This window comes from Rhinoraja longicauda, chromosome 23, assembly GCF_053455715.1.
Source record: "Rhinoraja longicauda isolate Sanriku21f chromosome 23, sRhiLon1.1, whole genome shotgun sequence".
NCBI classification, from domain to species: Eukaryota; Metazoa; Chordata; class Chondrichthyes; order Rajiformes; family Arhynchobatidae; genus Rhinoraja; species Rhinoraja longicauda.
The window spans coordinates 22,681,192-22,706,432 of record NC_135975.1 but is presented as its reverse complement, the minus strand read 5'-3'; the positions used below and the strand labels follow the sequence as shown (position 1 = coordinate 22,706,432).

The following is a 25,241-nucleotide window of genomic DNA, read 5'->3' as shown; positions in this document are numbered from 1 at the left end:
TATGCTGTCTGACTCTCTGAGTGCTTATGGGATTGTCTATGACTGTTGATTGATTCCAGCTGATTAATGGCACTTTCCCAAAAGAGAATAGCTTCACCACCTCGTAATTGATGTCATATAAAGAACAACACAGAACAATACAGCACAAGAATAGGGCCATCAACCCATAATGTATACACCAAACATGATGCCAAGATAAACTAGTCTCATCTGCCTGCACATGATCCATACATATCCTTCCACTCCATGCTTCAACAAAAGCTTCTCCTTCAACAAAACCTTATTTCACAAAACCCATATTGCCTTGGACTGACCTGCAAAAACTTATTTTACCCAGCTTCCAACATTGAAGAGAGCGCATTCAAACAATGAGACTGGACATTATTTCTTGAATTTTGGGAGTACTGGCTGTTTCTGTCTAATTTATCCATTCATTTCCTTCCCTCCATACACTGTTGGGTAGACCTCACAGTTCCAATTTTGATACACCTTTCCTGCAGCCTCAGTACTCAACTGAAAGGTAGAAATTACAAAGTAATTTACTCTCTCTACATCAACGACTGCACCTCCACAGGCTCCTCTGTCAAGCTTCTCAAGTTTGCGGATGACACAACCCTGATTGGACTGATCCAGGATGGGGAGGAATCTGCTTACAGACGGGAAGTGACACACCAGGCATCCTGGTGCCTTCGTAAAAACCTGGAGCTCAATGCTCTTAAGACAGTGGAATTGATTGTGGACTTTAGGAGAGCTCCCCCTCCCCTCCCCCCACTCACCATCAACAACACCACAGTCACACCTGTGGAGTCATTTAAGTTTGTTGGAACCATCATCTCCAGGGACCTTAAATGGGGGGCCACCATCGACTCCACAGTCAAAAAGGCCCAACAGAGGATGTACTTCCTGCGGCAGCTGAGAAAACACAATCTGCCACAGGCAATGATAGTCCAGTTTTATACTGCCATCATAGAGTCTGTCCTCACCTTCTCCATCATGGTCTGGTTTGGCTCAGCCACAAAGCACGACATCCGGAGACTGCAGCACATCGTTCGATCAGCCGAGAAGATTGTTGGCTGCAACCTTCTCTCTCCCCCCCCCCCATTAACGAACTGTACACTGCAAGGGCCAGGAAGCGACCGGGTAAGATCATCTCTGACTCCTTTCACCCTGGCCACAAACTCTTCGAAGTACTTCCCTCTGGAAGGTGACTCCGGACTGTCAAAGCCACCACAGCCAGACATAAAAACAGCTCTACTCAACAACCAAAAGTCTGTAGCCTCCTGTTGCTCTGGTATTTTATTTCATTCTTCATATGTGTAAATTATAATGTTTTATTCTTAATTGTTTACTATATGCCATGTTGTTACTTGCCAGCAAAGCACCACGGTAAATTCCTTGTATGTATACATACTTGTCTAATAAAATGTATTCAATTCAATTCAAGACTGAATTTTCATCCTTCATTTAATATAATTCATAGATTTTTCTCCACCAGTGTCTCATACATTTTTCACTGTTGTAATAATAAACCAATATCAATACGCCAGAAGGTGGATGTTTATTGCAATCAGGATATCTGCAGCAGGGATTCACTCAGGGCAATGTACAAATCCCAACTATCTTTATGTGTAAGAAGATGCTGCCTGTCCCGCTGAGTTACTCCAACTTTTTGTGTCTATCCCAACTATCTTTACCTGTTTCATCAATAATCTCCCTTCAACAATATGGTGGGGAGAGAGGAAAATTACTGATGACAGCACAATGTTCAATTCCTCACAACTTCTCAGCTTAAAAAACAGTCACACTTATATATAATTAATTGCTTGAAACGGTGTCTAAATTATATTATAATTAATTATTATCAGTAATTAATACATTGGAACCGCAAAACAGTCAAGCAATGACCAAGTCCATAACAGGACAGTCTAACCTCCAACATTTGATCTTCATTGTCACTGCCAAGATCCCAATCTTCAATATTCTGGGTCCCAACTAGACAAGCTACACAATTATAATGGGGAGAAGACGCTGCATATCATGCTCGCTTTTTGACAGCATAAAACTGTTCCACCATCTCCAAGACACAAGTAAGGAATACGTAGAGGAATACGCTCCGCCTGCCTACATGGATATAGCTCCAACAACAGGCAAAAAGCTCAGTTAAATTCCATCCACCACTCTTAGTATTTGTTCCCCCCACCACCAGCACACAGTACCTCATTGTCCTCCATTGCTATCTAATCCTGTTGTCTCGTGACAATGTCTGACCTCCCGACTCTCTTTGAATACAGGACAATATTTCTTAAATCCATCTCCACCATGAAATTTTGCTGCCTTCTACATCATGCCACTTTTCACTGGTTCCCAAGTCCGATTCATTTACTGCACATCTGCAGAATATCTACAAAATACACTCACATTACTTGTCCATGTAAGTCCTACCATACCTCTCAAATCCGCAACCATTACCACAAGGAAGGGGGAATGGGAACACCATGGTTCCCCTCCAAGTCAAGCACAATTTGACTCGGAAATATATCAGAAGCCCTTCATCATCACTGGGTTCAAATCTTGGAACATCTCCCGAACAATTATGTGGGGATATTTTCTCCAGAAAAACTGCAAAGGTTCAAAGGCCAGCTCGCTACCGGTTTCTGAAGGTCAATTTGAGACGGAAATACATGCTGGCACTGCCCAGATCCTGAAAGGAAATAAATGGAAAAAAATATCTCAACCCATTGTATGATTGATTGCCTTTTAAAGTTTCCATCTGTTAGCAAATTTCTGCAGGTTTTTATCCTGCCCTTAAGCTTACATGTGGAACGAAGATATACATTTAATTCCGGAAATTATACTCCAAGTGAGAGTGGATTGCAATGAAGCAAGAATTTATGCCACATATCTGTGAAATGAACAGAGCTGTTGTTTGGGAGAAGAACACTCAGCACAGTTGCAGCTGATTAGCTTCTGATTCTCGTGTCAACTGGGTGCTCAAGATTGGGCATGATAATAATCATAATTTTGAAATTAAAAACACCTGCAAGCAAAAACAGCTGATGGCAATCCCCAAGGAATCTGTAATTTACAGATTTCACTATAATTTATTTTAATTGCAACAGGACATATGGTCAGGATTGAATTTCTGGGGATGTATTTTCCAATACACAATCTTTCAACTGAATAAAATCCATTATCCCTGAAAATTCGTTCAAACAGCTCATAGATTGAGTTGAGCCTCCAATATGATTTTCTCTTCTCAACAGTAGCTGTTGAAAATTTCCTGATTTTAATTTAGTGAAGAACATTTTTTAAATTCCATTTTTGCATATTGTAATAGGAATAATTCTAAACACTATTTTTCCTGCAATACAGAAAGTTAGAAGATTGTCTGAGTTCCTTCCTTCCTTCCTCCCCTCCTTCCTTCCCCACTGGTCGACCCTCATGCTGCTACCCATCACCTGACCTCTCTATAACCTGCTGGTAAGCACAGATCCCCCCCCCCCCCCCCCCCATATGCCATAGAATATCAATAACGAGATTTCACAGGCTAACACAAACAACCACCTTTTACTACTGAACTACTGAACCTGTTAACATAGCAAAAACCTCCCAAAGAATAAGACAATTAACAAACAAAACAAATTGCCACTGTGCCACATTAAGGAATATCTCAGCAGATGACAAACGTTTGATAAAGGAGATAGTTTCTAACCGATATGTTAATCAAGCAGTAGAAATAAAGAGGTTAATGGAAATTAAGAGCTTGAAGCATTGATAGATGAAGGGCCATGTGGCAATGGTGCAAAGCCTACTTTAGTTAACTCCTGAAAAAGGGCATCTGATTTACTTGCAGGATTTTTTCCAACCTGTTGCCTGTCAAGCAAGCAGCAAGCCAACAAACACCATGGTGTCAGTTCATTCCAGTGGTTTCTCATGCAAGCAATGATGCTGATTGTATGAGTCAGTAGCAGGCCCAATATCTTAACCAGTTACAATTTGTTACAACTTGTCAGCATCTAAGGGAAAGTACATTGCATCTTAAGAAATAAAATCAATTTTCCCTGAAAATACATTCAAACCGCCCAGAGATTGAGTTTAGCCTCCAATACGATTTTCTTTTCTCATCAGTAGCCTGTGAATATTTCTGATTTTAATTTATTGAAAAAAAGGGGGAACTTTTATCCATTTTTCAGGTGTGTTGTAAATGAATCCGACTTGGGAAACAGTAAAACGTGGCATGATGCACAAGGCAGCAATATGTCATGGTGGAGATTAAGTAAAGAAATATTGTCCTGTTGTCAAAGAGAGCAAGGACGTCACCAGATATTGTCCAAAGCCAACAGGAATAGATAGCAAAGGAGGACAATGCCAGGGGCATGAACCCAAGGATCTGAAGATCAATAATCTCACGAGTGATCAAGATTAGAGAAATGATCTTGAAATGCCTTATCCTGCCAACGACACAACTAAAGCAGATTCAGCTCAGTTCACGACAACTCTACGACTCAGCAACCAACAATCTATATGAATGAGGACTTGTACATAATATATAAGGACTACTGCACCCTCACACACCTACCACCACGACAAGCCTGACACCTGCACTCACGGGTTGGTATTCAATCATCTCCACCAGCAAAACGGACTGCACAACACTTGTGGAATCACTTCCTTTTCTCTCACTGGAAAGAGTGATGGGGGTAGGGGAAGGAAGGAAGGATCTACCCAGAAGGAGGACGGGTGTGTGGCTGAAAATATTGAACATGATTGTACGTGTAAGAAAATAACTGCAGATGCTGGTACAAATCGAAGGTATTTATTCACAAAATGCTGGAGTAACTCAGCAGGTCAGGCAGCAGGTCAGGCGGCATCTCAGGAGAGAAGGAATGGGTGACGTTTCGGGTCGAGACCCTTCTTCAGACTGAACCTATCTCCATTCGTATACACAATGAATACAAACTGGCCAGGCAAGAGAGAATAGCAAGGATTAGTAGTAATTAGAAAGATCTGCCATCTGATACAGATGCTCGCATGCATATGGCACTCAGATTATATTTTTCCATTAGTGGCCCCAGTACCAGAGATTGTCTGGGTTCCTCACTTTTCCTCTGGTATCCTCAGGCTGCTGCCCACCACCTGATCTCTCTCTAACCTGCTGTTGAGCACAGTCATAGAATATCAATAAAGAGATTTCAGGCCAACACGAACAAGCACCTGCCTCTAAACTACTGCACCTTTTAACATCGGAAAAAATTCCCAAAGGAGAAGACAATTAACATACAAAAAAAACTGTCACTGTGCGACATAAAGGAATATCTCAGCAGATGACAAAAGTTTGATGAAGGAGGTGGTTTCTAATCTGCATGTTAGTCTAGCAGTAGAAATAAGGAGGTTAATGGAAATCAAGAGCTCGAAGCCTTGATAGATGAAGGGGTATGTGGCAATGATGTAGTAATTAACAAGAGATCTAAATTGAAAGAGCCCAGGTAACCGAGGTTAGAAATTGGTGAGACCATGGAGCAAAAATTAAAATGAAAATCAAAGTGCTCCTTAGCTGCAGCAGAATAAAGATCAGGTGGGCAATGGAGGAACCAGACAGTGCAATTTGGGAGAAATAAAGCAATGTTTTGAATTACATCAGAGTAATGAAATGTGGTTTGACAGCCAGGGATTCATTGGAATTGTCAATTTTGAGGGTAATGCAACCATGCACAAAAGTTTCAGCAGCAAACGAGCCGAGTCAGGGGCCATGTTAGACAATGACCAAAAAGGCAGGAATGGGCATTCTTTATGATGGTATGAATATATTGCCAGTGAACGGAGTTATGAAGGGGGATGAAGAAAATGGCTGTTGTCATCCCACTACCTAGATGAATGACATTTCAACTCATCTAGCACCAATTAGACAAGCAGTCCTGAATTTTGGCAGAGTTGCGAGATCTAGTGAAGTGATGACAAAGTATGGGTTGGATGTCACCATCATACAAGTGGAAGTTGAAGCTGTATTTCAGAGAGTGATGTTGAGTAGCAACATGTGGATGACAGATAAGAAGTACAAAATGGATAGATTTGGTGGAGGACAACCATTGGCAACAGTGTAGGAGCAGAAACGAAAGCCGTTGCTGGTGGCTAACCAGCTCCAACTAGATAGATAAAAATGCAGCCAGCCAATAGATTGCCACCAACTGGTGGGGATGTTCTAGGCTGCAGCCACTTTGAGGGATAAAGTGAGATGAATTAGCTTCATCATAATCTGCAAAATGCCTTTCACAGCTTATTCAGAGTTGCTTTAGCGATGTAGCCCGTGGAGAAAATTGCTTCCAGGGATTAACACAAGGAGTTCTGGATAAAGCAAGCATGAATTTGTGAGATTGCAATGTGTTCAAAGAATGATTTTCTATGTTAGACTAGGATAGGACTAAATCAATGTGATGTAGTTAAAAAGACTGCAAGAGCCAAGTTCTATTTAAAAGATCTCTATGCAAGCAAGAACCAGTGAATCATTTGCAATTCACTTCAGAAGGAATGAAGTTGAAATGATTAAAATGGGTCAGCAGTTATAGCGCCAGATTAGCATTTTGTTAATGTCCACATTTGAAGGTTTCTTACCTTGTGGGTGACAGTTTGGAATGCAGAAACCGCTTCCTGGAAGGCAGAAGATGAAATTAAATAAATTTAAAGCTATAAACAAAATCTTTTGAAGAAAGTCAACCCTTAATCTATTAACGAGCTCGACGAGTGGAAACCTTCCCGTATTTGTGAATAACCTGGAAGATAATTATATCACCTCATCCTTTGTGTGCCAAGTCTGATTTAGTGTTGTAGGAAAGCAATTTTAAATGTTACTCTAAGATGATTGAAACAATTTTATTCTCTTGCTCTGTATCCGCTAACATCACACTACAAATATCTCATCAATTGAATTTCAGTGACTTTACTTCTGGGACTGAGTAAGCATCAGTCAGTACCTCCAGCCATAAACAGAACTAGATGGTCAGAAAGGGGACCCTACAGAATACACAGTGCTTGGGAACATATATTGGTCCAGTCTGAGTGGATCATTTTTTTCCAATTACCGTATGTCTGAGCAAAACTATCACTGAAGCTCTAACCCATTCTTCCATCCTGCTGAGAACCAACTTCAACAATCCAATACTGACCATCCTTTTTCCCACCTATTCATAAACTTTAAGGTACAGAGGAAATTTACCAGAATGCTGCTGTGATTAGAGGGTATTAGCTAAAGGAGATCTTGCATAAATTTGGACCGTCATCTCTGGAACATCAGAGGCTGAGGGGAGACCTATAGAAGTATATCAAATTATGAGAGACATTGGTAGGGTCGACAGTCAGAATTGTTTTCCTACAAAGAGGAAAAATCAAAGACTAGAGGACATAGCTTTAAGGAGAAAATTTAACGAAGATGTGCAGTGCAAGTTTTTGTATTACACAGAGAGTGGGTGCCTGCAAAGTGGTGCCATGATGGTGACGGATGCATATATCAGTGACATTTAAAAGCCTTGTAGATAGGCACATGAACATGCAGGGAATGGAGGGATATGGATCACATGAAGGCAGGGAAGATTCGTTTAACTCAGCATCATGTTCGGCGCAGACATTATGGGCCAAAGGGCCTGTTCCTGTGCTATACTATTTTCTGTTTTCTGTTAAGATAATCAAAAATTTCACAGCTCTGGTACAAATTTTGCACATGCCTTGTTCTATTCCATTAGATCACTTGCAACACTAAATCGACAAATTATGCAATAAGTACAATCTATTTCAGAATTCCTTCCGAGCAACACATCCATCTGAATCCAAATTTGCATTTACTCTCCACTTGTAAGAAATAAGCTAAATTTTACACACCTCATCAACTGAGTCTGTTAGATCAAAAACTATCCCTGGCCTCGCTCCTAAAACCACTTGGCTTCTTCACCCCATTACCCTCTGCACATTTAGTGCTTTATTACAAAAAAAATCAGATTACCAATCACTCGTTTTTTAGCTATGCTCCATTTGGGCAGAAAATGTCACATTGTGTCACACATCAATAGCAATATGCACGATGTTAGAGAGGGAAAAAACTATCCTATTTTACAGTATATCAAGAGTTCTATGGTCAGCAAGTTGGTCACGAATGGATGCTATTTGCTGATGCAATATCAGACCTACTTATACAGCCTGAAAAATGGGATTATACAGCAAAGAGGTACACAACTTACGGTTGAAATGTATAATGTCATGTGATGGCATTGACTGCCTTTAGTGGTGTAAATCACTGGATAAATCACTGAATGATATGTGTATCAATCCACATGATATCAAGAAATGGATGAAAATACTGGAAACAAACACCATACAATCTGTCGTCCCAAATACTTGCACTGTAGAATCAGCTGTACCCGAGCTGAGCAGTGCAACCACAATACTAGCTTCACCCTCGCAATGTGGAAAATTGGCCTGGCATGTCACAAAAAGCAGGATAAATCCAATCCAAATGCTGAATCAGCCCATTCTCAATTATCAGCAAAAAGTGTCGAAGGTGTCTTTGACAGAGTCCTCCAGTGGAACTCATAACCGACTTACCAAAGCCCAGCTTGTGTTTTGCCAGCACCACTTGCCTCTCGACCTCACCATAGCCTTGATCCAAACAACTGAGCCCTGGAGTGAGAGTTGGGTGAATCTGCCCTTGACATCAAGGCATCTCTGGTAAAATTGGTGTCAATAGGCACAAAAGAAAGGACACTCCAATATTTAGAGTAAGGCAGCACACAAAAGGAGGAGTATTGTAATATTTGGAGATATCTCAGGCATGGTCTGATAAGTGGCAAGTAACACTCACACCACTAAAGCATCAAGCAATAATGCAACACCTACTCTTGACATTATGCCAGCCAGATCCCCCACCAGTAACAATCTAGAGGATTACCATTAACTAGAAACTCAAATAGAACCAGCCTCCATTGTGAAATATTCTCCAAAGGTTTTGATGAGTACCAGGTCAGCAACTCTCAAGAGCTTCACACTATTCAGAGCAGCAGTATGTTTGATCGGCACACCATCATGTAGTGTAGTGGTGGAGAATGCTCATTCTCCACCACTGGTTCACCATGCCTGTCATGCAGACCACTGACATATATTGTGGTGGCTAGCCAAACCCACTCTGGTCATCACCCAAACTGGTTACCTCTACCACCAAGATGGCCAAAAGCAGCAGTGGAGGGAATCACCACAACCTGCAGATCCATCTACAAGTTGCACACCATCAGGTTGCAACTGTCAAGTTGCATCGGTTTGGGAACAGGACCACAATAATTGCAGAGAATTGTAGATGTAGCCCGAATGTAACCAGTCTTCTCACCATTTACTCCATCATAATCAACATAATCAAAGACTTGTCCCACCCATTCCTCCTTCTCCCTGCTCCCAATTTGCAGAAAGAATTTGTTCCCAATTTGCACCACCAAACTCAGAAAAAGCTTCTTCCCCTCTGTTATCTGGCGACCGAATGTTTCTTCCAGAAGCTAGAGTACTGTCCAATTCATCTCTACTCCTCTGTGGACATTGGACTTTGCCTATGGACCTGATGCGCTGCAATGCTGAGAACTATATTCTGCACTCTGAATCTTCTCCTATGCCATTCTATTATACTTGAGATTGACTGGGTTGTATTTATAAATTGTATATCTTATCTATTTGGGTAGCATACAAAACAAAGCTTTTCACAGTGTCTAGGTACAGGTGACATTAATAAACCTAAACTATTCACAACTTGGAAATATAGCACTGATTCTTCATTGTTGTGGAGTCTAAATTTTGCAATTCCTCACCTGACAGCCCTGAGATAGAACCACATCAATTCAAACGGTGGGTCACTACCAATCTCTCAAGGCCAAGTAGGGAGGGGCAATAAATTCTGCCAAAGATGCCCAGATCCCCAAAATGAATCTACAAAAGTTTCATTAAACACTCATTATGAGTGTCCTTCCTGAAGGAAGGAACGGGTATACTGCTGTGCAAGTCTTTCAGCGTGGCCAAGGTATGTTGTACATGAATGCAGAATAGGTTATTTCATGAATTTCAAGTACACCATCTGTGAAATCATCAGCTAGTTGAAACATCTGCTCCCTATTACACTCTTGGACATGCCTCAGGATTTTATTGAGAGGTGAAAATGTCAAAAAGAACAAAACATTTCCACTGGGATAAAATCTGGGTTGGAAAATGTGAAACTAAATATCTATAAACTTAAGGGAAACGTGGGCAATGTTTAAAATACATGCCTAACCTACACAGCCTTAGTAAAAAATATAAAGACCTGAAAAATGCTCACCAACATGTAATTCCAGAACTTCCTCATTTTATTCTAGATTTACAACATTTCAGGAGTGTGGGAATAATATTAACTTTTGCTGATTATATAAAACACATTAATTTGCCTCCCAAATTATACACCAAGAATACACCTCCCAAATATTCTTACTACTGTAATATTCAAATATTATGTTGATATGAGCCAGAAAGCATAGAATAGTTCTTAGCATATTAAGGGTAGTTTTCTCTGCAAAATCTAAATAAAGCTCTTTATCGTGTGAAGAAACCTTGCAATGTGCTTTGCTAATTTCTGATGTTGTGTATTTGCATTTTAAAAAATCTCATGAAATAAACAGTTCTGTTCCTTTAATGATTTTAACAATCATTTTAATGATTTTTAAAATATTATTTAATAATAAAATCAGCAATGTGGTGTTCTATTGCTAATTCTAGTCAACACAGCTGGAATCAGGCACTTGAAGGAAATATTGAAATGAAGGAAAACTATTCCAGCGTGTGTTATAATCAGTGATAAGAATTGAAAAAGCTCAGTGAATTTCTGTGCCAGTAATCTAATTACCTATTGCAATATAAAATTAGGGCACTTATTAAATAATTGTTTGTCATAGTTTAATTCAAACTGTGTTTTTAATTCTCTTAGAGCATTTATCTGTGTAAAAATTAAATGATAGTTATAAAATGTTATAAAAATATTAAAATCAAGCACGAGTCAAGCTTGAAGTGGAGTGGAGGAGAGTTGTTGCAATATCCAGAGTGCTCCAGTGGTCACAAGAGGCCAAGACTGATTTGATTTGGCTTGACAATAGTAAAATAACATGCAACATTTGATGTTAGAAAAAGAACGAAATGGACAAAAAGCAAGTCAAAATTCCAGGGAGTCTTCTGACGATCAATATTTCCAAATATTTTGGGGGGCTAAATTCAACTATTGCTAATCAGATTGCTCGGGAAATTCAGATTTAATCAAGAAGATCATTTTGGAAGAAAAAAAATTAAGATAATTAACATCCAAAAGTGGTGTGAAAATAGAACACTGAATCTCTGATCGGCATAACCTGCTGCATCAGAGCCCCTTTTGCATGGAAATTCCTTACTTTACCTGTGCTTGTATTTGGTTTATGCAGTGCGTGCTACATCGGTGTCACGACAGAGACAGAAGAAATAACCATTGCACCTGGGAGGAAAATTGACTGCACATCACACTCAAGACTGTAGTCTACCAATAGTACTATTTCTAGACTGAACACTATTACTGAAATCCTCCCTTTGGGAACATTTATTATGTTCAACACTGCAATTAAGCTGTTTATCGAGAATGTATTTCTTATAATTTGGAACAAAATGTTTTGTTCTTTTGTCACAATCAAGACTCAACACCTACCTGCAACAACGATACATTTCTGAGCATGACAAACAACATTCATTATATTATCACAAACTTGCAGTGGTTTAACACATATTTTCATGAGAATGTGGGAGGAATCGCGAACTTCTTCACCCCAATGGAAGAAAAACGTAACATCCCATTTAAAAGTATTTTGCCTGTTTAGTTACCAGAAGTGATGCATTAAGCAGAACTTTATACGACTTCAAATATCAAAACAAAAAGGTTAAATGATTCTTACTTTTACAGGCATGCTTGATTTTGGATTAACCACACAAGAAGGGAAAGATTTAACAGGAACCAGAGGTCAACTTTTACACACAGGTGATGGATAAATGGATCGAGCTCCTTTAGGAGGTAGTTGAGGTAGACTAGTGTAGATGGGACATTAAAGACATGTATATGGACAAGAAAGATTAGGGGATATGGGCCAACCACAGGCAGGTGGGACGAGTGTAGGTGGAACATCTTAGTCAGCATGGGCAAGTTGGGCCGAAGGGCCTGTTTCATTGAAACATAGAAAATAGGTGCAGGAGTAGGCCATTCGGCCCTTCGAGCCTGCACCACCATTCAATATGATCATGGCTGATCATCCAACTCAGTATCCCGTACCTGCCTTCTCTCCATACCCCCTGATCCCTTTAGCCACAAGGGCCACATCTAACTCCCTCTTAAATATAGCCAATGAACTGGCCTCAACTACCTTCTGTGGCAGAGAATTCCACAGATTCACCACTCTCTGTGTGAAAAAAAACTTTCTCATCTCGGTCCTAAAAGACTTCCCCCTTATCCTTAAACTGTGACCCCTTGTTCTGGACTTCCCCAACATGGGGAACAATCTTCCTGCATCTAGCCTGTCCAACCCCTTAAGAATTATGTAAGTTTCTATAAGATCCCCCCTAAATTCCAGCGAGTACAAGCCAAGTCTATCCAGTCTTTCTTCATATGAAAGTCCTGCCATCCCAGGAATCAATCTGGTGAACCTTCTCTGTACTCCCTCTATGGCAAGAATGTCCATGCTGTATAACTCCATTGTTTTAATCATAGTGTCTATTAGTTTTTACATGCCCATTTTTACATGGACCAAGATGCCCCTTCTACACTAGTCTATCTACAGCATCCATGTTTCTCTGATAATAATTACTAATTTTATATCATTATTTAATTTTAATTTTAGAAAACAACTGATCTATATTACAAAGAAAGGGCAAAAATACTGAAGTAATCTTCACCGAGGGGGAAGTGGTTCCAAGATGAAACATGCATCAAAATGAAAGTTCAGAATCAAGGCATTCTTCGAAGGGAGAATCAGTAATCCAATATCCAAATCAGACAGCCTGCAGGTCAACGCTGATGACAGGTCAGCTTGTCTGGCTCACTAATGGAACCTGGAGGGTTCAACCTGTCAAAAAGAAGGGGATTCCTTCAACTTAATATTAGGTGATATTTGAGGCCCAACAGTGGGGTGGATCAAGCTTAAAATGTCATGGCATATGGAACAGCGCCTGAACTGATGGGCTGCAAATTTCAGAAGTCATCCTGTTTAGTCGTGGAAATCCCTCTCCCACAATGCCCACTTCCCCTCTCCAGTGTAGTTGAACTTACACTGAAGTTCTTTGTTTTTTGATCAATATGATGCTTTCACAACAGGGAGAAAATGCATGTATAGATTTCTCACCTGCTTCGATCGATTTCCACAATCAGAGAAAATGCTGACGAGAGAAGCCTCTTGCATAGTTCAATAGCCATTTCATTTACAGAACTGCGATCAAAACTTCCATTTACCATGAAAATTCATCTAAATTATATCACATGGTGTGATGAACAAGCAGAACCCTTTAGCAATATTGCAATCAATTTATTCATAGGGCATGTAATAATTGAACTGGCATTAACTGAAATCAAGAAGCACCTCAGTTTCCATGATAATGCAAGGACATATCAGCATTGAAGGTCTTTGCATTGTAGTAAAAATGCACTTAATTATATCAATTGCTGCTGTATTTGTCACAAAATACAGAGGCAATAGAAAAACCAAATACTATTTGTCAAAAGTATTCTAATTTGTTGCGGTTTAAGTTTTAAAACATGGTGAAAATGCCATAGGTAGAAAGTTACTAACAAATCTAAATATTTTATACTATGAAAAATGCCATGGAAATTATGAACTATGTTCACCATGCAATGCACCAGATCCATTTTCAACTTTTAAAAAATGAGACATAGCCTGATGTCACACTTTATCATGTACTTTATCGATACTGGCATCTATATGACCCCTTCAACCCGTGATCTGTTTTCATGAGTTGACAACATAAGACACAACACTAACACTGTACAGAAGTTCCATGAGTCTAGAAGATTTGTAAGTACCCAAGAGCACAGACAGAGAAGATGCACACTGCACACTGATTCAGATGATGCTCTCAGTACCAGCATATATTAACTCAGAGGATACACAAGCCCAATCCACAGCCCCCTCCGTACCCACCACTCATAATGACTTAGAAGATGCACACACACACACATTTGTACACACAGCTCCATGTTAAGTCCGGACACATACACATTTCCAGATGTGCCATTAGATATGAATCCATCTATCTGACATGGATCTTAAAGACCTGTTACATTTGGCCCTGAGATAGGATTGTTTGTCATCTTAAAAAAGGCCTTGGTTAACTTGACAAGTCAAGTTTATTATTACTGGCATCCAAATTTAAATCGTTAGTACTGTTGCAGTTGCTTATCTTACAGGTTCTTCAGGGCAACCAAGACAATTTTTACGGGACATAAAACGATACCTTAGATGATAAGGGCTCCTGCAACATTGGAACAAGCAATACAAGAAGCTAAGAACATTTTGATTTAAATAGTTCCATCCATTTACCTTGTTTCAAATTCTTTGTAGCACCAACGATTTTGAGAGAAGCAGCCATGAAGGCGACTTAGGCACAAGTTTATTTATTTAGTTCATAATGATCCTCCTCCATTTGTGCGAGGTAATCTCTCTTCTTCGACGAGAATTTAGCAACCTGCTCTCTCGCAAGGCATCAGTCCGAAGAAGGGTCTCGACCCAAAACGTCACCTATTCCTTCTCTCCAGAGATGCTGCCTGACCTGCTGAGTTACTCCAGCATTTTGTGATACCTTTGATATGTGCGAGGTAATGGACATCTATAAAATAACCTAGCGACTTCCTTAAAATACCCAGCAGCATTTTCACCACCAAATTCATCACCAATGTTCTGTGTGGATCACTGAACTGTATGAACTTAACTGAACTGAAATAAACTCAAATTGCAATTTAGATAGCAACTCAAGGGCTTGGAATGCTACAGTGAGTGCATCACCTCACAATTCGATTTATTCACAAAATGCTGGAGTAACTCAGCAGGTCAGGCAGCATCTCGGGAGTGCTGCCTGACCTGCTGAGTTACTCCAGCATTTTGTGAATAAATCGATTTGTACCAGCATCTGCAGTTATTTTCTTATACTACTTGTTGCTCCACTGCGATTTCTCTTCGAGGTATGTCCACTTTGAAGAAGTTCTCCACTCCCGAGATGCTGCCTGACCTGCTGAGTTACTCCAGCATTTTGTGAATAAATCGATTTGTACCAGCACCTGCAGTTATTTTCTTATGCATCACCTCACAAGTCCCAAATCCTGCTCACCACCTACAAACCACCAATGAGTGAGATGGAATAATCTCCAGCTGCTTAAATAACCAAAACTCCAAGTGCATGCGAAGGTAAATACTACTCATTTAGTTGATATAACACTCACCACTCACAATTTCATTCTTTTTTACCACCAAACTCCTGGCTGCAGTGTTTACCAACAACTGGGAGCAGTTCAACAATTAGCCAAAGCTTTTTGGTAGGATCCAACAAAACCCCAAATTCTGCCATCTAGTGGCGGGGGGAGAGAGGTGGCGGGGGGAGAGAGGTGGCGGGGGGAGAGAGGTGGCGGGGGGAGAGAGGTGGCGGGGGGAGAGAGGTGGCGGGGGGGAGAGGGAGGTGGTGGGGGGGAGAGGGAGGTGGCGGGGGGAGAGAGGTGGCGGGGGGGAGAGAGGTGGCGGGGGGGAGAGAGGTGGCGGGGGGGAGAGAGGTGGCGGGGGGGAGAGAGGTGGCGGGGGGGAGAGAGGTGGCGGGGGGGGAGAGAGGTGGCAGGGGGGAGAGAGGTGGCGGGGGGAGAGAGGTGGCGGGGGGAGAGAGGTGGCGGGGAGAGAGGTGGCGGGGGGAGAGAGGTGGCTGGGGGAGAGAGGTGGCGGGGGGAGAGAGGTGGCGGGGGGAGAGAGGTGGCGGGGGGAGAGAGGTGGCGGGGGGGTTTGAGGGCAGGACACATCTGCAACTTGTCTCAAAATCACACTCCAAAAGAAATATATTGTTTCTTCAATGTCACTGAAGCAACATTGTGGAACTCCTACACAGGAGTTATGAGAGCATTTACACTGCACAAAGCACAATGGTTTAAGCAGGCAGCACAAAATCACTTTCTCAAGGTCCATTTTGAATGGGCAATGAATTATGTCCTTACCATCAATGCCCACGTCATGTAAATTAATAAAACAGATTGCCTTTGGGGAGAAGTTATGGAATAATATAGATATAATTACCTCATGGTCCTCTTCAAAATCAAGCTGCTTTCAGGACTCCAAAGTTCCCTCCAGTCTACTGTATGCATATCTGGCACAATTTGCAAAGTTTAAGATTTGCAATGGAACAAGCCTCATCGTTCCATTGTTTCCCACCACCCAACCACACTTCCCCAAGTAGTGTTTAGAGCAGAACTCCAAAATGCAAAGGCAGAAGATCAGGAAACCACCTTCCACCTCATTTCTAATCCACATCTGGGCCTGTGCTTGTGGACATGTAATCTCACTGGCACGCAAACATTTTGGCATTGCAGTGGGGACAAAATGCAGTCTTCATGGTTCTCACCGTTCTATCCTTGATGATGCATGGGAGGACTGCCCAGGAGCAGCAGAATAGTCTCTGCTCCTAATGTGCACATAATTCAAGGCTTGTGCAACCCACACAGGGTTGCAAAAGTGACATCTTCTCACCTCACAAGCCTTCCAGTTTAATCAGGAGAAGTACATATGGAAACATATGGAAGATTTTGTCCGGAGGTGAAGGGAAAACCGAACAGCCTCGCTTTCAACTAATAAACCGGAAAAACTCCTGGGAACCAATTGTTATCCTGAAATGGAATTCACAGGATTCTTAGACCTTTAGCATTCAAAATATTTGTTTCCTTGAGACAAACTTGGAGGTTTTGCTGTGTTGGGTGATGAAATAACTGAAGACATCAGTTGGCTCACTCTTTGGTATCATGCCTTTGTCAGTGAAGCAGACCAGTCTAACGCCTTATTCTATGGTTGTTTATTGAAGAAATTAGCAAAATTGTTTCTTTAACCATAGAACTGGACCTATTATGGAATCTGTGTAACTACCCTGAAACGGGTTGTTAACATGCCAGAGTCTAGTTAATATTAATTTGGACTCCGCACTGTCTCCCACTGGGAGCTCACCTACCCAACAGTGGATGCATTAATTATTAATGTGATGGCCAAAAATTGCCAGACAACAATCCCTTTCAGGGATCCTCTTGCGATTACTGACCAGGTTCAGGCGAGGGTACAATCAATATTTACAGGTTGGAACAGGAGAGCTGATGGTGAGATAATCAAACCGTAGCAAATCAAAGTAGACAGTTCATGTAAACAGACCAGTCAATTCAGTCAAAGAATAATATGCTGTATCATTGGCCCCTAAATGGTTGGCTTTTCCCTCAACTTTCCCTTCATAATTAAAGCTGCATCCACAAAGAAAATGAAGTTTCCATTCATGGAATTAAAAAATACAACATATAATGCAGCAGAAATCACATGAAAATTACTAGAGAAGCAGACATTACTTTGGGCAAAACCAATTGAAGAAAATAAACAGATTTACAAAGATGTGATAAATTGGAATTACCATTTAAATCGAGAACATTATCTCACAATAATTGGTTTTCACGTTAAAACCCCCCAATTTTGTAATTTAGTCAATGACAAGCCTTCATAGATCTTCATGCTATATTGCATACAGAAAATTAAACTCATAGTAAACCGGGAGAGTTCAATTCTCCAGTGAAGACACATCAGCATTTATTAGGCCTGAACACATCAAGTATGTTTTAATCGTGATTCAAATGTTACTTTTCATTAATAGCAAAATTACAAGCAAAAAACTTTCATTGTAATGACACGTTTCACTTTGCCAAGATATTCAAATGCATTTCAGCCCTTTGAAACTACCCTTGCACTCCAATCACTGCTGTTTCATGAAAAACGATTTGTACATGCTGCACTGTAAGGAGTTTGTACGTTCTCCCCGTGACCTGCGTGGGTTTTCTCCGAGATCTTCGGTTTCCTCCCACACTCCAAAGACGTACAGGTTTGTAGGTTAATTGGCTGGGTAAATGAAAAATTGTCCCTAGTGGGTGTAGGATAGTGTTAATGTACGGGGATCACTGGGCGGCACGGACTTGGTGGCCGAAAAAGGCCTGTTTCCGGCTGTATATATATGATATGATATGATACATGTGACACAGCTTACTAAACTGAAAACCAGAACATTAGAGTCACTACTAAAATCATTAAAACAGTACCATATCCACTTCTATAGTTTAACACAACTATTCTACTTCCTCATCAACTGAACACAATCGGTACAAATTGGCACCAACACTTCCTCCTCAATAACCACTTCCTTCTCAATAACCACTTCCTTAGAAGATTGAGGAGATTCAGTATATTGATGAATACTCTCGGCGTTCAGTAGTGAGCTTATTGACTGTTTGCATTATTAGGCAACTCGAACTCCCAGGATCGAATAAGAATTCAAAACGTGGTAGACACTGCCCAGCCCGTCATGGGGACTGACCTCTCCACCATCAAAGGGATCTATAAGAGGAGCTGCCTCAAAAAGGCAACCAGCAACATCAATGACCTGCACCACTCTGGCCAGGCTCTCATTTCACTCCAGCCATTGAGATGAAGGTTTAGAAGTCTAAAAACTATGACATCCAGGTTCAAGAACAGTTTCTTACTAACATCCATCAGGTGAACGAACACTGCGACCTCCAAACTATGAACTGTCTGGATTGCACTGGGGACTTTGGGCTTTGATTTGTTTTGCACTATATCAATTTTTTTAAATTTACTGAACTTCATTTTTTTGTTTGTCATAGTCATAGAGTGATATAGTGTGGAAACAGGCCCTTCGGCCCAACTTGCCCACACCAGCCAACATGTCCCAGCTGCACTAGTCCCACCTGCCAGCATTTGGTCCATATCCCTCCAAACCTGTCCTATCCATGTACCTGTCCAACTGCTTCTTAAACGTTGGGATAGTCCCTGCCTCAACTACCTCCTCTAGCAGCTTGTTCCATACATCCACCACCCTTTGTGTGAAAAAGTTACCCCACAGATTCCTATTAAATCTTTTCCCCTTCAGCTTAAACCTATGTCCTCTTATTATGTTATCTATTGAACACCATGTTTACAAATCTGTTGTGCTGCTGCAATTAAGAATTTCATTGTTCAGCTTCCCAAGCACCTTCTCCTCAGTAAGAGCAACCAACCAAGGAGGTTAACCTGAGCTATTCTCATGTCAATGGCTCAACACTGAGGTAATTGACTGAAACGTTGAGATGTGTCCATTCATGGTTGAATCCTGAGTGAGAAACATGGTTGCAAAGGCATGGTCATTAGATGTGGAGGAATTTAATTATTTGCCACTGTACTTCACAATTTGAGATTTGTAATAGAAAAAAAAAATCAGCAAAATGATCTGTCAACAATCATAAAAACACAAAAATACACGAAACATTAAATTAAAGTGACAAGTGGAAAGGATTGGGGGGGAATGTAAAGATTGGGGAGGGGGCAGTCAATCTCAGTATACCCCATGGCAGAAGGGGGAGGAGTTGCAAAGTTTGATAGCCACAGGGAAGAAGGATCTCCTGAGGCGTTCTGTCCTTCCAACATAATATTAGCGATTTAACATGCGCATACCTAGACTAGTGAGTTTAATAGATGCTTCTAAACTATTCCGTTGCTTGGGATAAGCTAATTGGCTCAGGCCAAAAAAGCAGTGAGACAAGTAAGTACGTACAGAGTAGTTTCAGCAACAATATGTCTCTCTGGCAAAAAAGGGCCACATTAGAAACGAGCAATCACCAGGATGTAGATACCCATTTACTGGTATTAATCTAATAGCATGCATAAAATGATCAACTTTCAATGTAAATTTGGTACAGTTGCTATGGTTCTAGATTTGAGCTCTACTGACTTCAATGAGACAAGGTGAACGAGAGAGTGATAGTGAATCAGTTTGTTTCCATCAATTAGCTTCTACTGATACGTGAGGAAAGGGAAAAAAGAAAATGCTAAATATGGCACAGAACTGACAAATGGCTGATACATTTAAACTGCGAAGATCAGAACTGCAAATAACTGAACTATAAACATTGCTAATTTGTGTTGATTGAGCAATTATTTTGGAGAAATGTATAAACAACTCTGCTAGTTTAGGAAAATCAGGGGGAGAAACCATAGAATAATTGATAAATTATTTCTTGTTAATCAAAAGTATTTGAATATTTTACAGATCGAATAAATGAATATGGTATACTGAAAATATTCAGGTTTTATAGAGGACAAGCATGGATTATGAAGGGGGAGATCATGCCTCATGACTGAATATTTTCTAGTAAAGAGGAGAAAGTCGATGGATGTCATTTACAGGCTTCCAAAAGACACCCGATAAAATCATTCATAAGGCAGTGTTAATTAAAGTTCATAGAATTAAAAGCAAATTGTTTATCGGCTTAGAAATGGCTGAGTGGCAGAAGAAAGATAACAGGCAAGCACTCAAATTGGTCGGCTACTATCTCGTGGCTCTATGTTAGGGTGTGATTACTTATCATAATTTATGAACAAGTTAAATGATGTGATTGAAAGCCATTGAGAAGCTCACAGTTAGTACAAAGAGAGGCAGTAGAGTAAACATTGTTAAAGGAAGCATTGAATTACACAAAGAGAGAAATAGATTAAATAAATTGTCAAAGCTGTGATAAATGGATGCCGATGTGGGTACATGCCAGATTTTCCATTTTGACTGTACAAAAGATAACAAGAACAGTGATTGTCCAAGAGATTGAGGCGCCTTTGAACAATAAAAATCATGGACTGATTATAGAAAATAATCAGAAAGGGTATTGGAATTACATCTTTGTAGTTAGACGACTAAACTTGGGTGAAAGCTAAGATTGAAGATAGACACAAAATCTCAATGGGACAGGCAGCATCTCTGGAGAGAAGGAATGGGTGACATTTCGAGTCGAGAAGGGTCTCGACCCAAAACATCATCCGTTCCTTCTCTCCAGATATGCTGCCTGTCGTGTTGAATTAGTCCAGCATTTTGTATCTATCTTTGGGGTTATCCAGCATCTGCAGTTCCTTCCAACACATTTTGAAAGCTAACATCGCCACATTCTTACGATCCCGAATGGTATAAGATAGTTCGTTACGGTCTTCGCAAGGCCATCAGGGATATCAAGAGACAATACCGGGACAAACTTGAGTCTCAGTATAATAGACAATAGACAATAGACAATAGGTGCAGGAGTAGGCCATTCAGCCCTTCGAGCTAGCACCACCATTCAATGTGATCATGGCTGATCATTCTCAATCAATACCCCGTTCCTGCCTTCTCCCCATATCCCCTGACTCCGCTATCCTTAAGAGTATCAAGCTCTCTCTTGAATGCATTCAGAGACTTGGCCTCCACTGCCTTCTGAGGCAGTGAATTCCACAGATTTACAACTCTCTGACTGAAAAAGCTTTTCCTCATCTCCGTTCTAAATGGCCTACCACTCATTCTTAAACTGTGGCCCCTGGTTCTGGACTCCCCCAACATTGGGAACATGTTTTCTGCCTCTAACGTGTCCAACCCCTTAATAATCTTATATGTTTCGATAAGATCCCCTCTCATCCTTCTAAATTCCAGTGTATACAAGCCTAGTCGCTCCAGTCTTTCAACATACGACAGACCCGCCATTCCGGGAATTAACCTAGTAAACCTACACTTGCACACTGTGGCAAAGTCTGAATACTATAACTAGCTGCAAAGCGAAGACAGGCAGCATCTCTGGCACTCCCTGGTGAACCTAATGCATTCTATGCTTGATTTGAGCAGAAGGCCAACCAGGTGATAACATCCATCCCGTCAGATTGGAGTGTGCCTATTCCCAGGGTGACTGTTGCAGAAGTTAGATCATCCTTCCTGAGGGTGAACCCACAAAAAACCGCTGGCCCAGGCAGAGGCACTGGCTGCATCCTGAGCAACTGTTCAAAGTAGCGGAAGTGTTCTCAGACATTTTTAATCCTGGACTCTGAGCTCCTGGTTTCCCATTCTCCCCTTCCATTCACCAAGGCCTAATTTCCCATGATCCCCTTTCTCTCGCTGTGACTCCATTCCCACACTTCCTTTTATGAGGATGTTGCCAGGACTAGAGGGTCTGAGCTATAGGGAGAGATTGAGTAGGCTGGGACTCTTTTCCTTGGAGCGCAGGGGGATGAGAGGTGATCTTACAGAGGTGTACAAAATCATGAGAGTAGAAGATCGGGTAGATGCACAGAGTCTCTTGCCCAAGTAGACAGAGATTTAAGGTGAAGGGGAAAAGATTTAATAGGAATCTGAGGGGTAACTTTTTCACACAGAGGGTGGTCAGTGTGTGGAACAAGCTGCCAGAGGAGGTAGTTGAGGCAGGGACTATCCCAACATTTAAGGAACAGTTAGACAGGTACATGCATAGGACAGGTTTGGAGGGATATGGGCCAAACACAGGCAGGGGTACTAGTGTAGCTGGGACATGAAGGGCCTTTTTCCATGCTGTTTCACTCTATGACTCTATAAAATCACCCAGTACTATTGGCTTTGCTCACTTTAAACTCACCAGATTCTCTTTCTTTAAAATGCTACCTTTAAACTTAATGAGGCCTTTTCTCCCAAGAGCCCTTTAAACTTACTGGGTTCATTGATATATTACTGTAACATCTTTTAAAAAAGTAAATAAAAAATGTTGAGGTTTTTTAAAAACATCTAATGGTGCTGAAACGGCGCTACATAATTGCCTTCTGTACTGCGATTCCACATTCCTTATGAAGGGAAAGCATCCCTTTTGTTTCGTAAAATCGCAGCACAGAAGGCAATTATATAAAGGCACAAATGTATTTAACAAGATTTAGCTGAACAAACTCGAGCAAAGATAAAACAACTTTGCTACTATGATTTATCATTAAATGAGATTTCATAAAATGTTGGATATGGTGTTTTATGGTGGATATTTGGGGGGATTGAGGTGTACAGCATTTGACTTCAGAATGATACAAGGACACCGTGTCAATTTACAAAGGTGGTGACATGTGCTGTGATTACATTTCTTGGAACTTCGAAGATTGAGGGGAGATATGAACAAAGTTTAAGATATTGAAGGGAAATGAGATTGCAGTTTTTAGTTTGCCCGAGGTACAAAGCCAAGGCAGGTGCATTGAATGAAGTCACATATCATCCAAATCTCACAATACAGGAAGAATAAATAAAGCATTTTATGTTACAGGGCCTTCAGTGAACAGAGCAGTGAGGAGTCTAATGCGACCTGAAGCAAAACAACTAATTGAAATGGGACCAATAAATTTACACAGGCTAAAAAAAACAGACAGATTATTTTGTCGGCAAATATGCACTATAATAAATGTGATAAAAGTTCTGGAATATTATTTAGAATAACAACAGACAATGGGGTAAACATAAAATGCTGCAGTAACTCAGCGGGTCAAGCTGGTCGGAAAAAAACTGCAGATGCTGGTTTAAATCGAAGGTAGACACAAAATGCTGGAGTAACTCAGTGGGTCAGTGACAATGGGGGAGTATTTGTAATGAAAGTTACTCATATCGGAGTTAGAAGAAGCAAATAAAAGCAAGATCTTGTACCTAAATGACTACTGTCCAATAGTCTTGATATCCACCATCATGATTCAAGAGGCTGGTTATGGCACACAGTAACTCCAGCCTACCAAGTAGCCCTGATCCACTACAGTTTGCCAACCACCACAACAGGTCCACAGCTGATGCCATCTCTCTGGCCCTACACTCATCCCTGGAACACCTGGACATGACAAAAACCCGTGTCAGACTCATATCCATCGACTGTAGCTCTGCTTTCAATACCATTATCCGAACCAAACTGAACCTTTGACTTCCTGACCAACGACCATAATCAGTGAGGATTCGTGACAAATCATCCTCTACGATAATTCTCAATACTGGTGCCCTGCAAGGATGTGTTCTCAGCCCCCTACTGAAAATCTTCACACGCTCATGACTGCGCAGCCGAATACCATTCCAACGCGATTTACAAGTTTGCAGACGACATCACCATAGTGGGCCAGTTGTGAAATAATGACGAGACGGAGCACAGAAAGGAGCTGGAGAACCTTGTCCTCTGGTGCCAAGACAGCAACCTTCCCCTGAATGTCAGCAAATAAAGACGATTGTGATTAACTTCAGGAAACGAAGCAGTACACATACCCCAGTATACATTGATGGCGCTGGAGTAGAGATGGTCGAAAGCTTCAAGTTCTTAGGAATAAATGTCACCAGCAACTTGTCCTGGACCAGCCACATCGAAGCAATAGCCACGAAAGCACACCAAAGCCTCTACTTTCTTAGAAGGCTCAGGAAGATAAGTTTAGCATGTCCCAAACTTCCCTCACCAACCCTCACTGGGGTTAGGAGGGAGAGATAGATCAGCCATGATTGAATGGTAAAGTAGACTTGATGGGTCGAATAGCCTAATTCTGCTCCTCGCACTTATGATCTTATGACCAACTTCTACAGATGTACTGTTGAAAGCATATTAGGATGCATCATCGCCTGATTTGGGAACAGCTCCATTCAAGACCGCAAGAAATTGCAGAGAAATGTGGACAAAGCCCAGACTATCACGCAAACCAACCTCCCCCCCATTGACTCCATCTGCAGTTCACACTGCCTCTGCAAGTCTACCAACATAATCAAGGATTAGTCTCATCCCGCTCACTCTCTCTTCCCACAAGTTTAATAAATGCTGATGATCAAGCCCAAAGGGTAATTAAATTTAATTTCCTGACTAATGTTAAAATTTTAGAAGACAATCATCACAGATTGTCTAACTAGCTAGTCATAGAGACATGGAGCTACATAAAAGGGAAAACCTGTCCTTCGGGCCCACTAAGCCAGTACTGACCATTAAACACCCATCTACAAGAATCTTACATTAATCAATTTTTTTACTATCCCACATTCTCATCTACTCCCACCAGATTCTCCCATTCACCTACACAGCAGGGACATTTTACAGCGACTAATTGACCTACCATCGCACACATCTTTGGGATGTGGTGGGAAACTGGTGCACCAAG

General features: G+C 41.1%; 1 protein-coding gene across 6 annotated transcripts in view; it reads right to left on the bottom strand.

The window, feature by feature from the left end:
- The window catches only part of anks1b (ankyrin repeat and sterile alpha motif domain containing 1B), a 647,894-nt gene that overhangs the window by 547,043 nt on the left and 75,610 nt on the right, over positions 1-25,241 (bottom strand). For 5 of the 6 annotated variants that reach the window (XR_013548787.1, XM_078419858.1, XM_078419856.1 and 2 more), the window contains exon 2: positions 6,610-6,645. The exons of the other annotated variant lie outside the window; for it this stretch is intronic. Coding sequence is in view for 4 of the 5 variants with exons in the window: in XM_078419858.1 (XP_078275984.1) it covers positions 6,610-6,645 (36 nt within the window). In the remaining variant the exon portion in view is untranslated. The remainder of the gene's footprint in view (positions 1-6,609; positions 6,646-25,241) is intronic. 6 annotated transcript variants of the gene reach the window in all.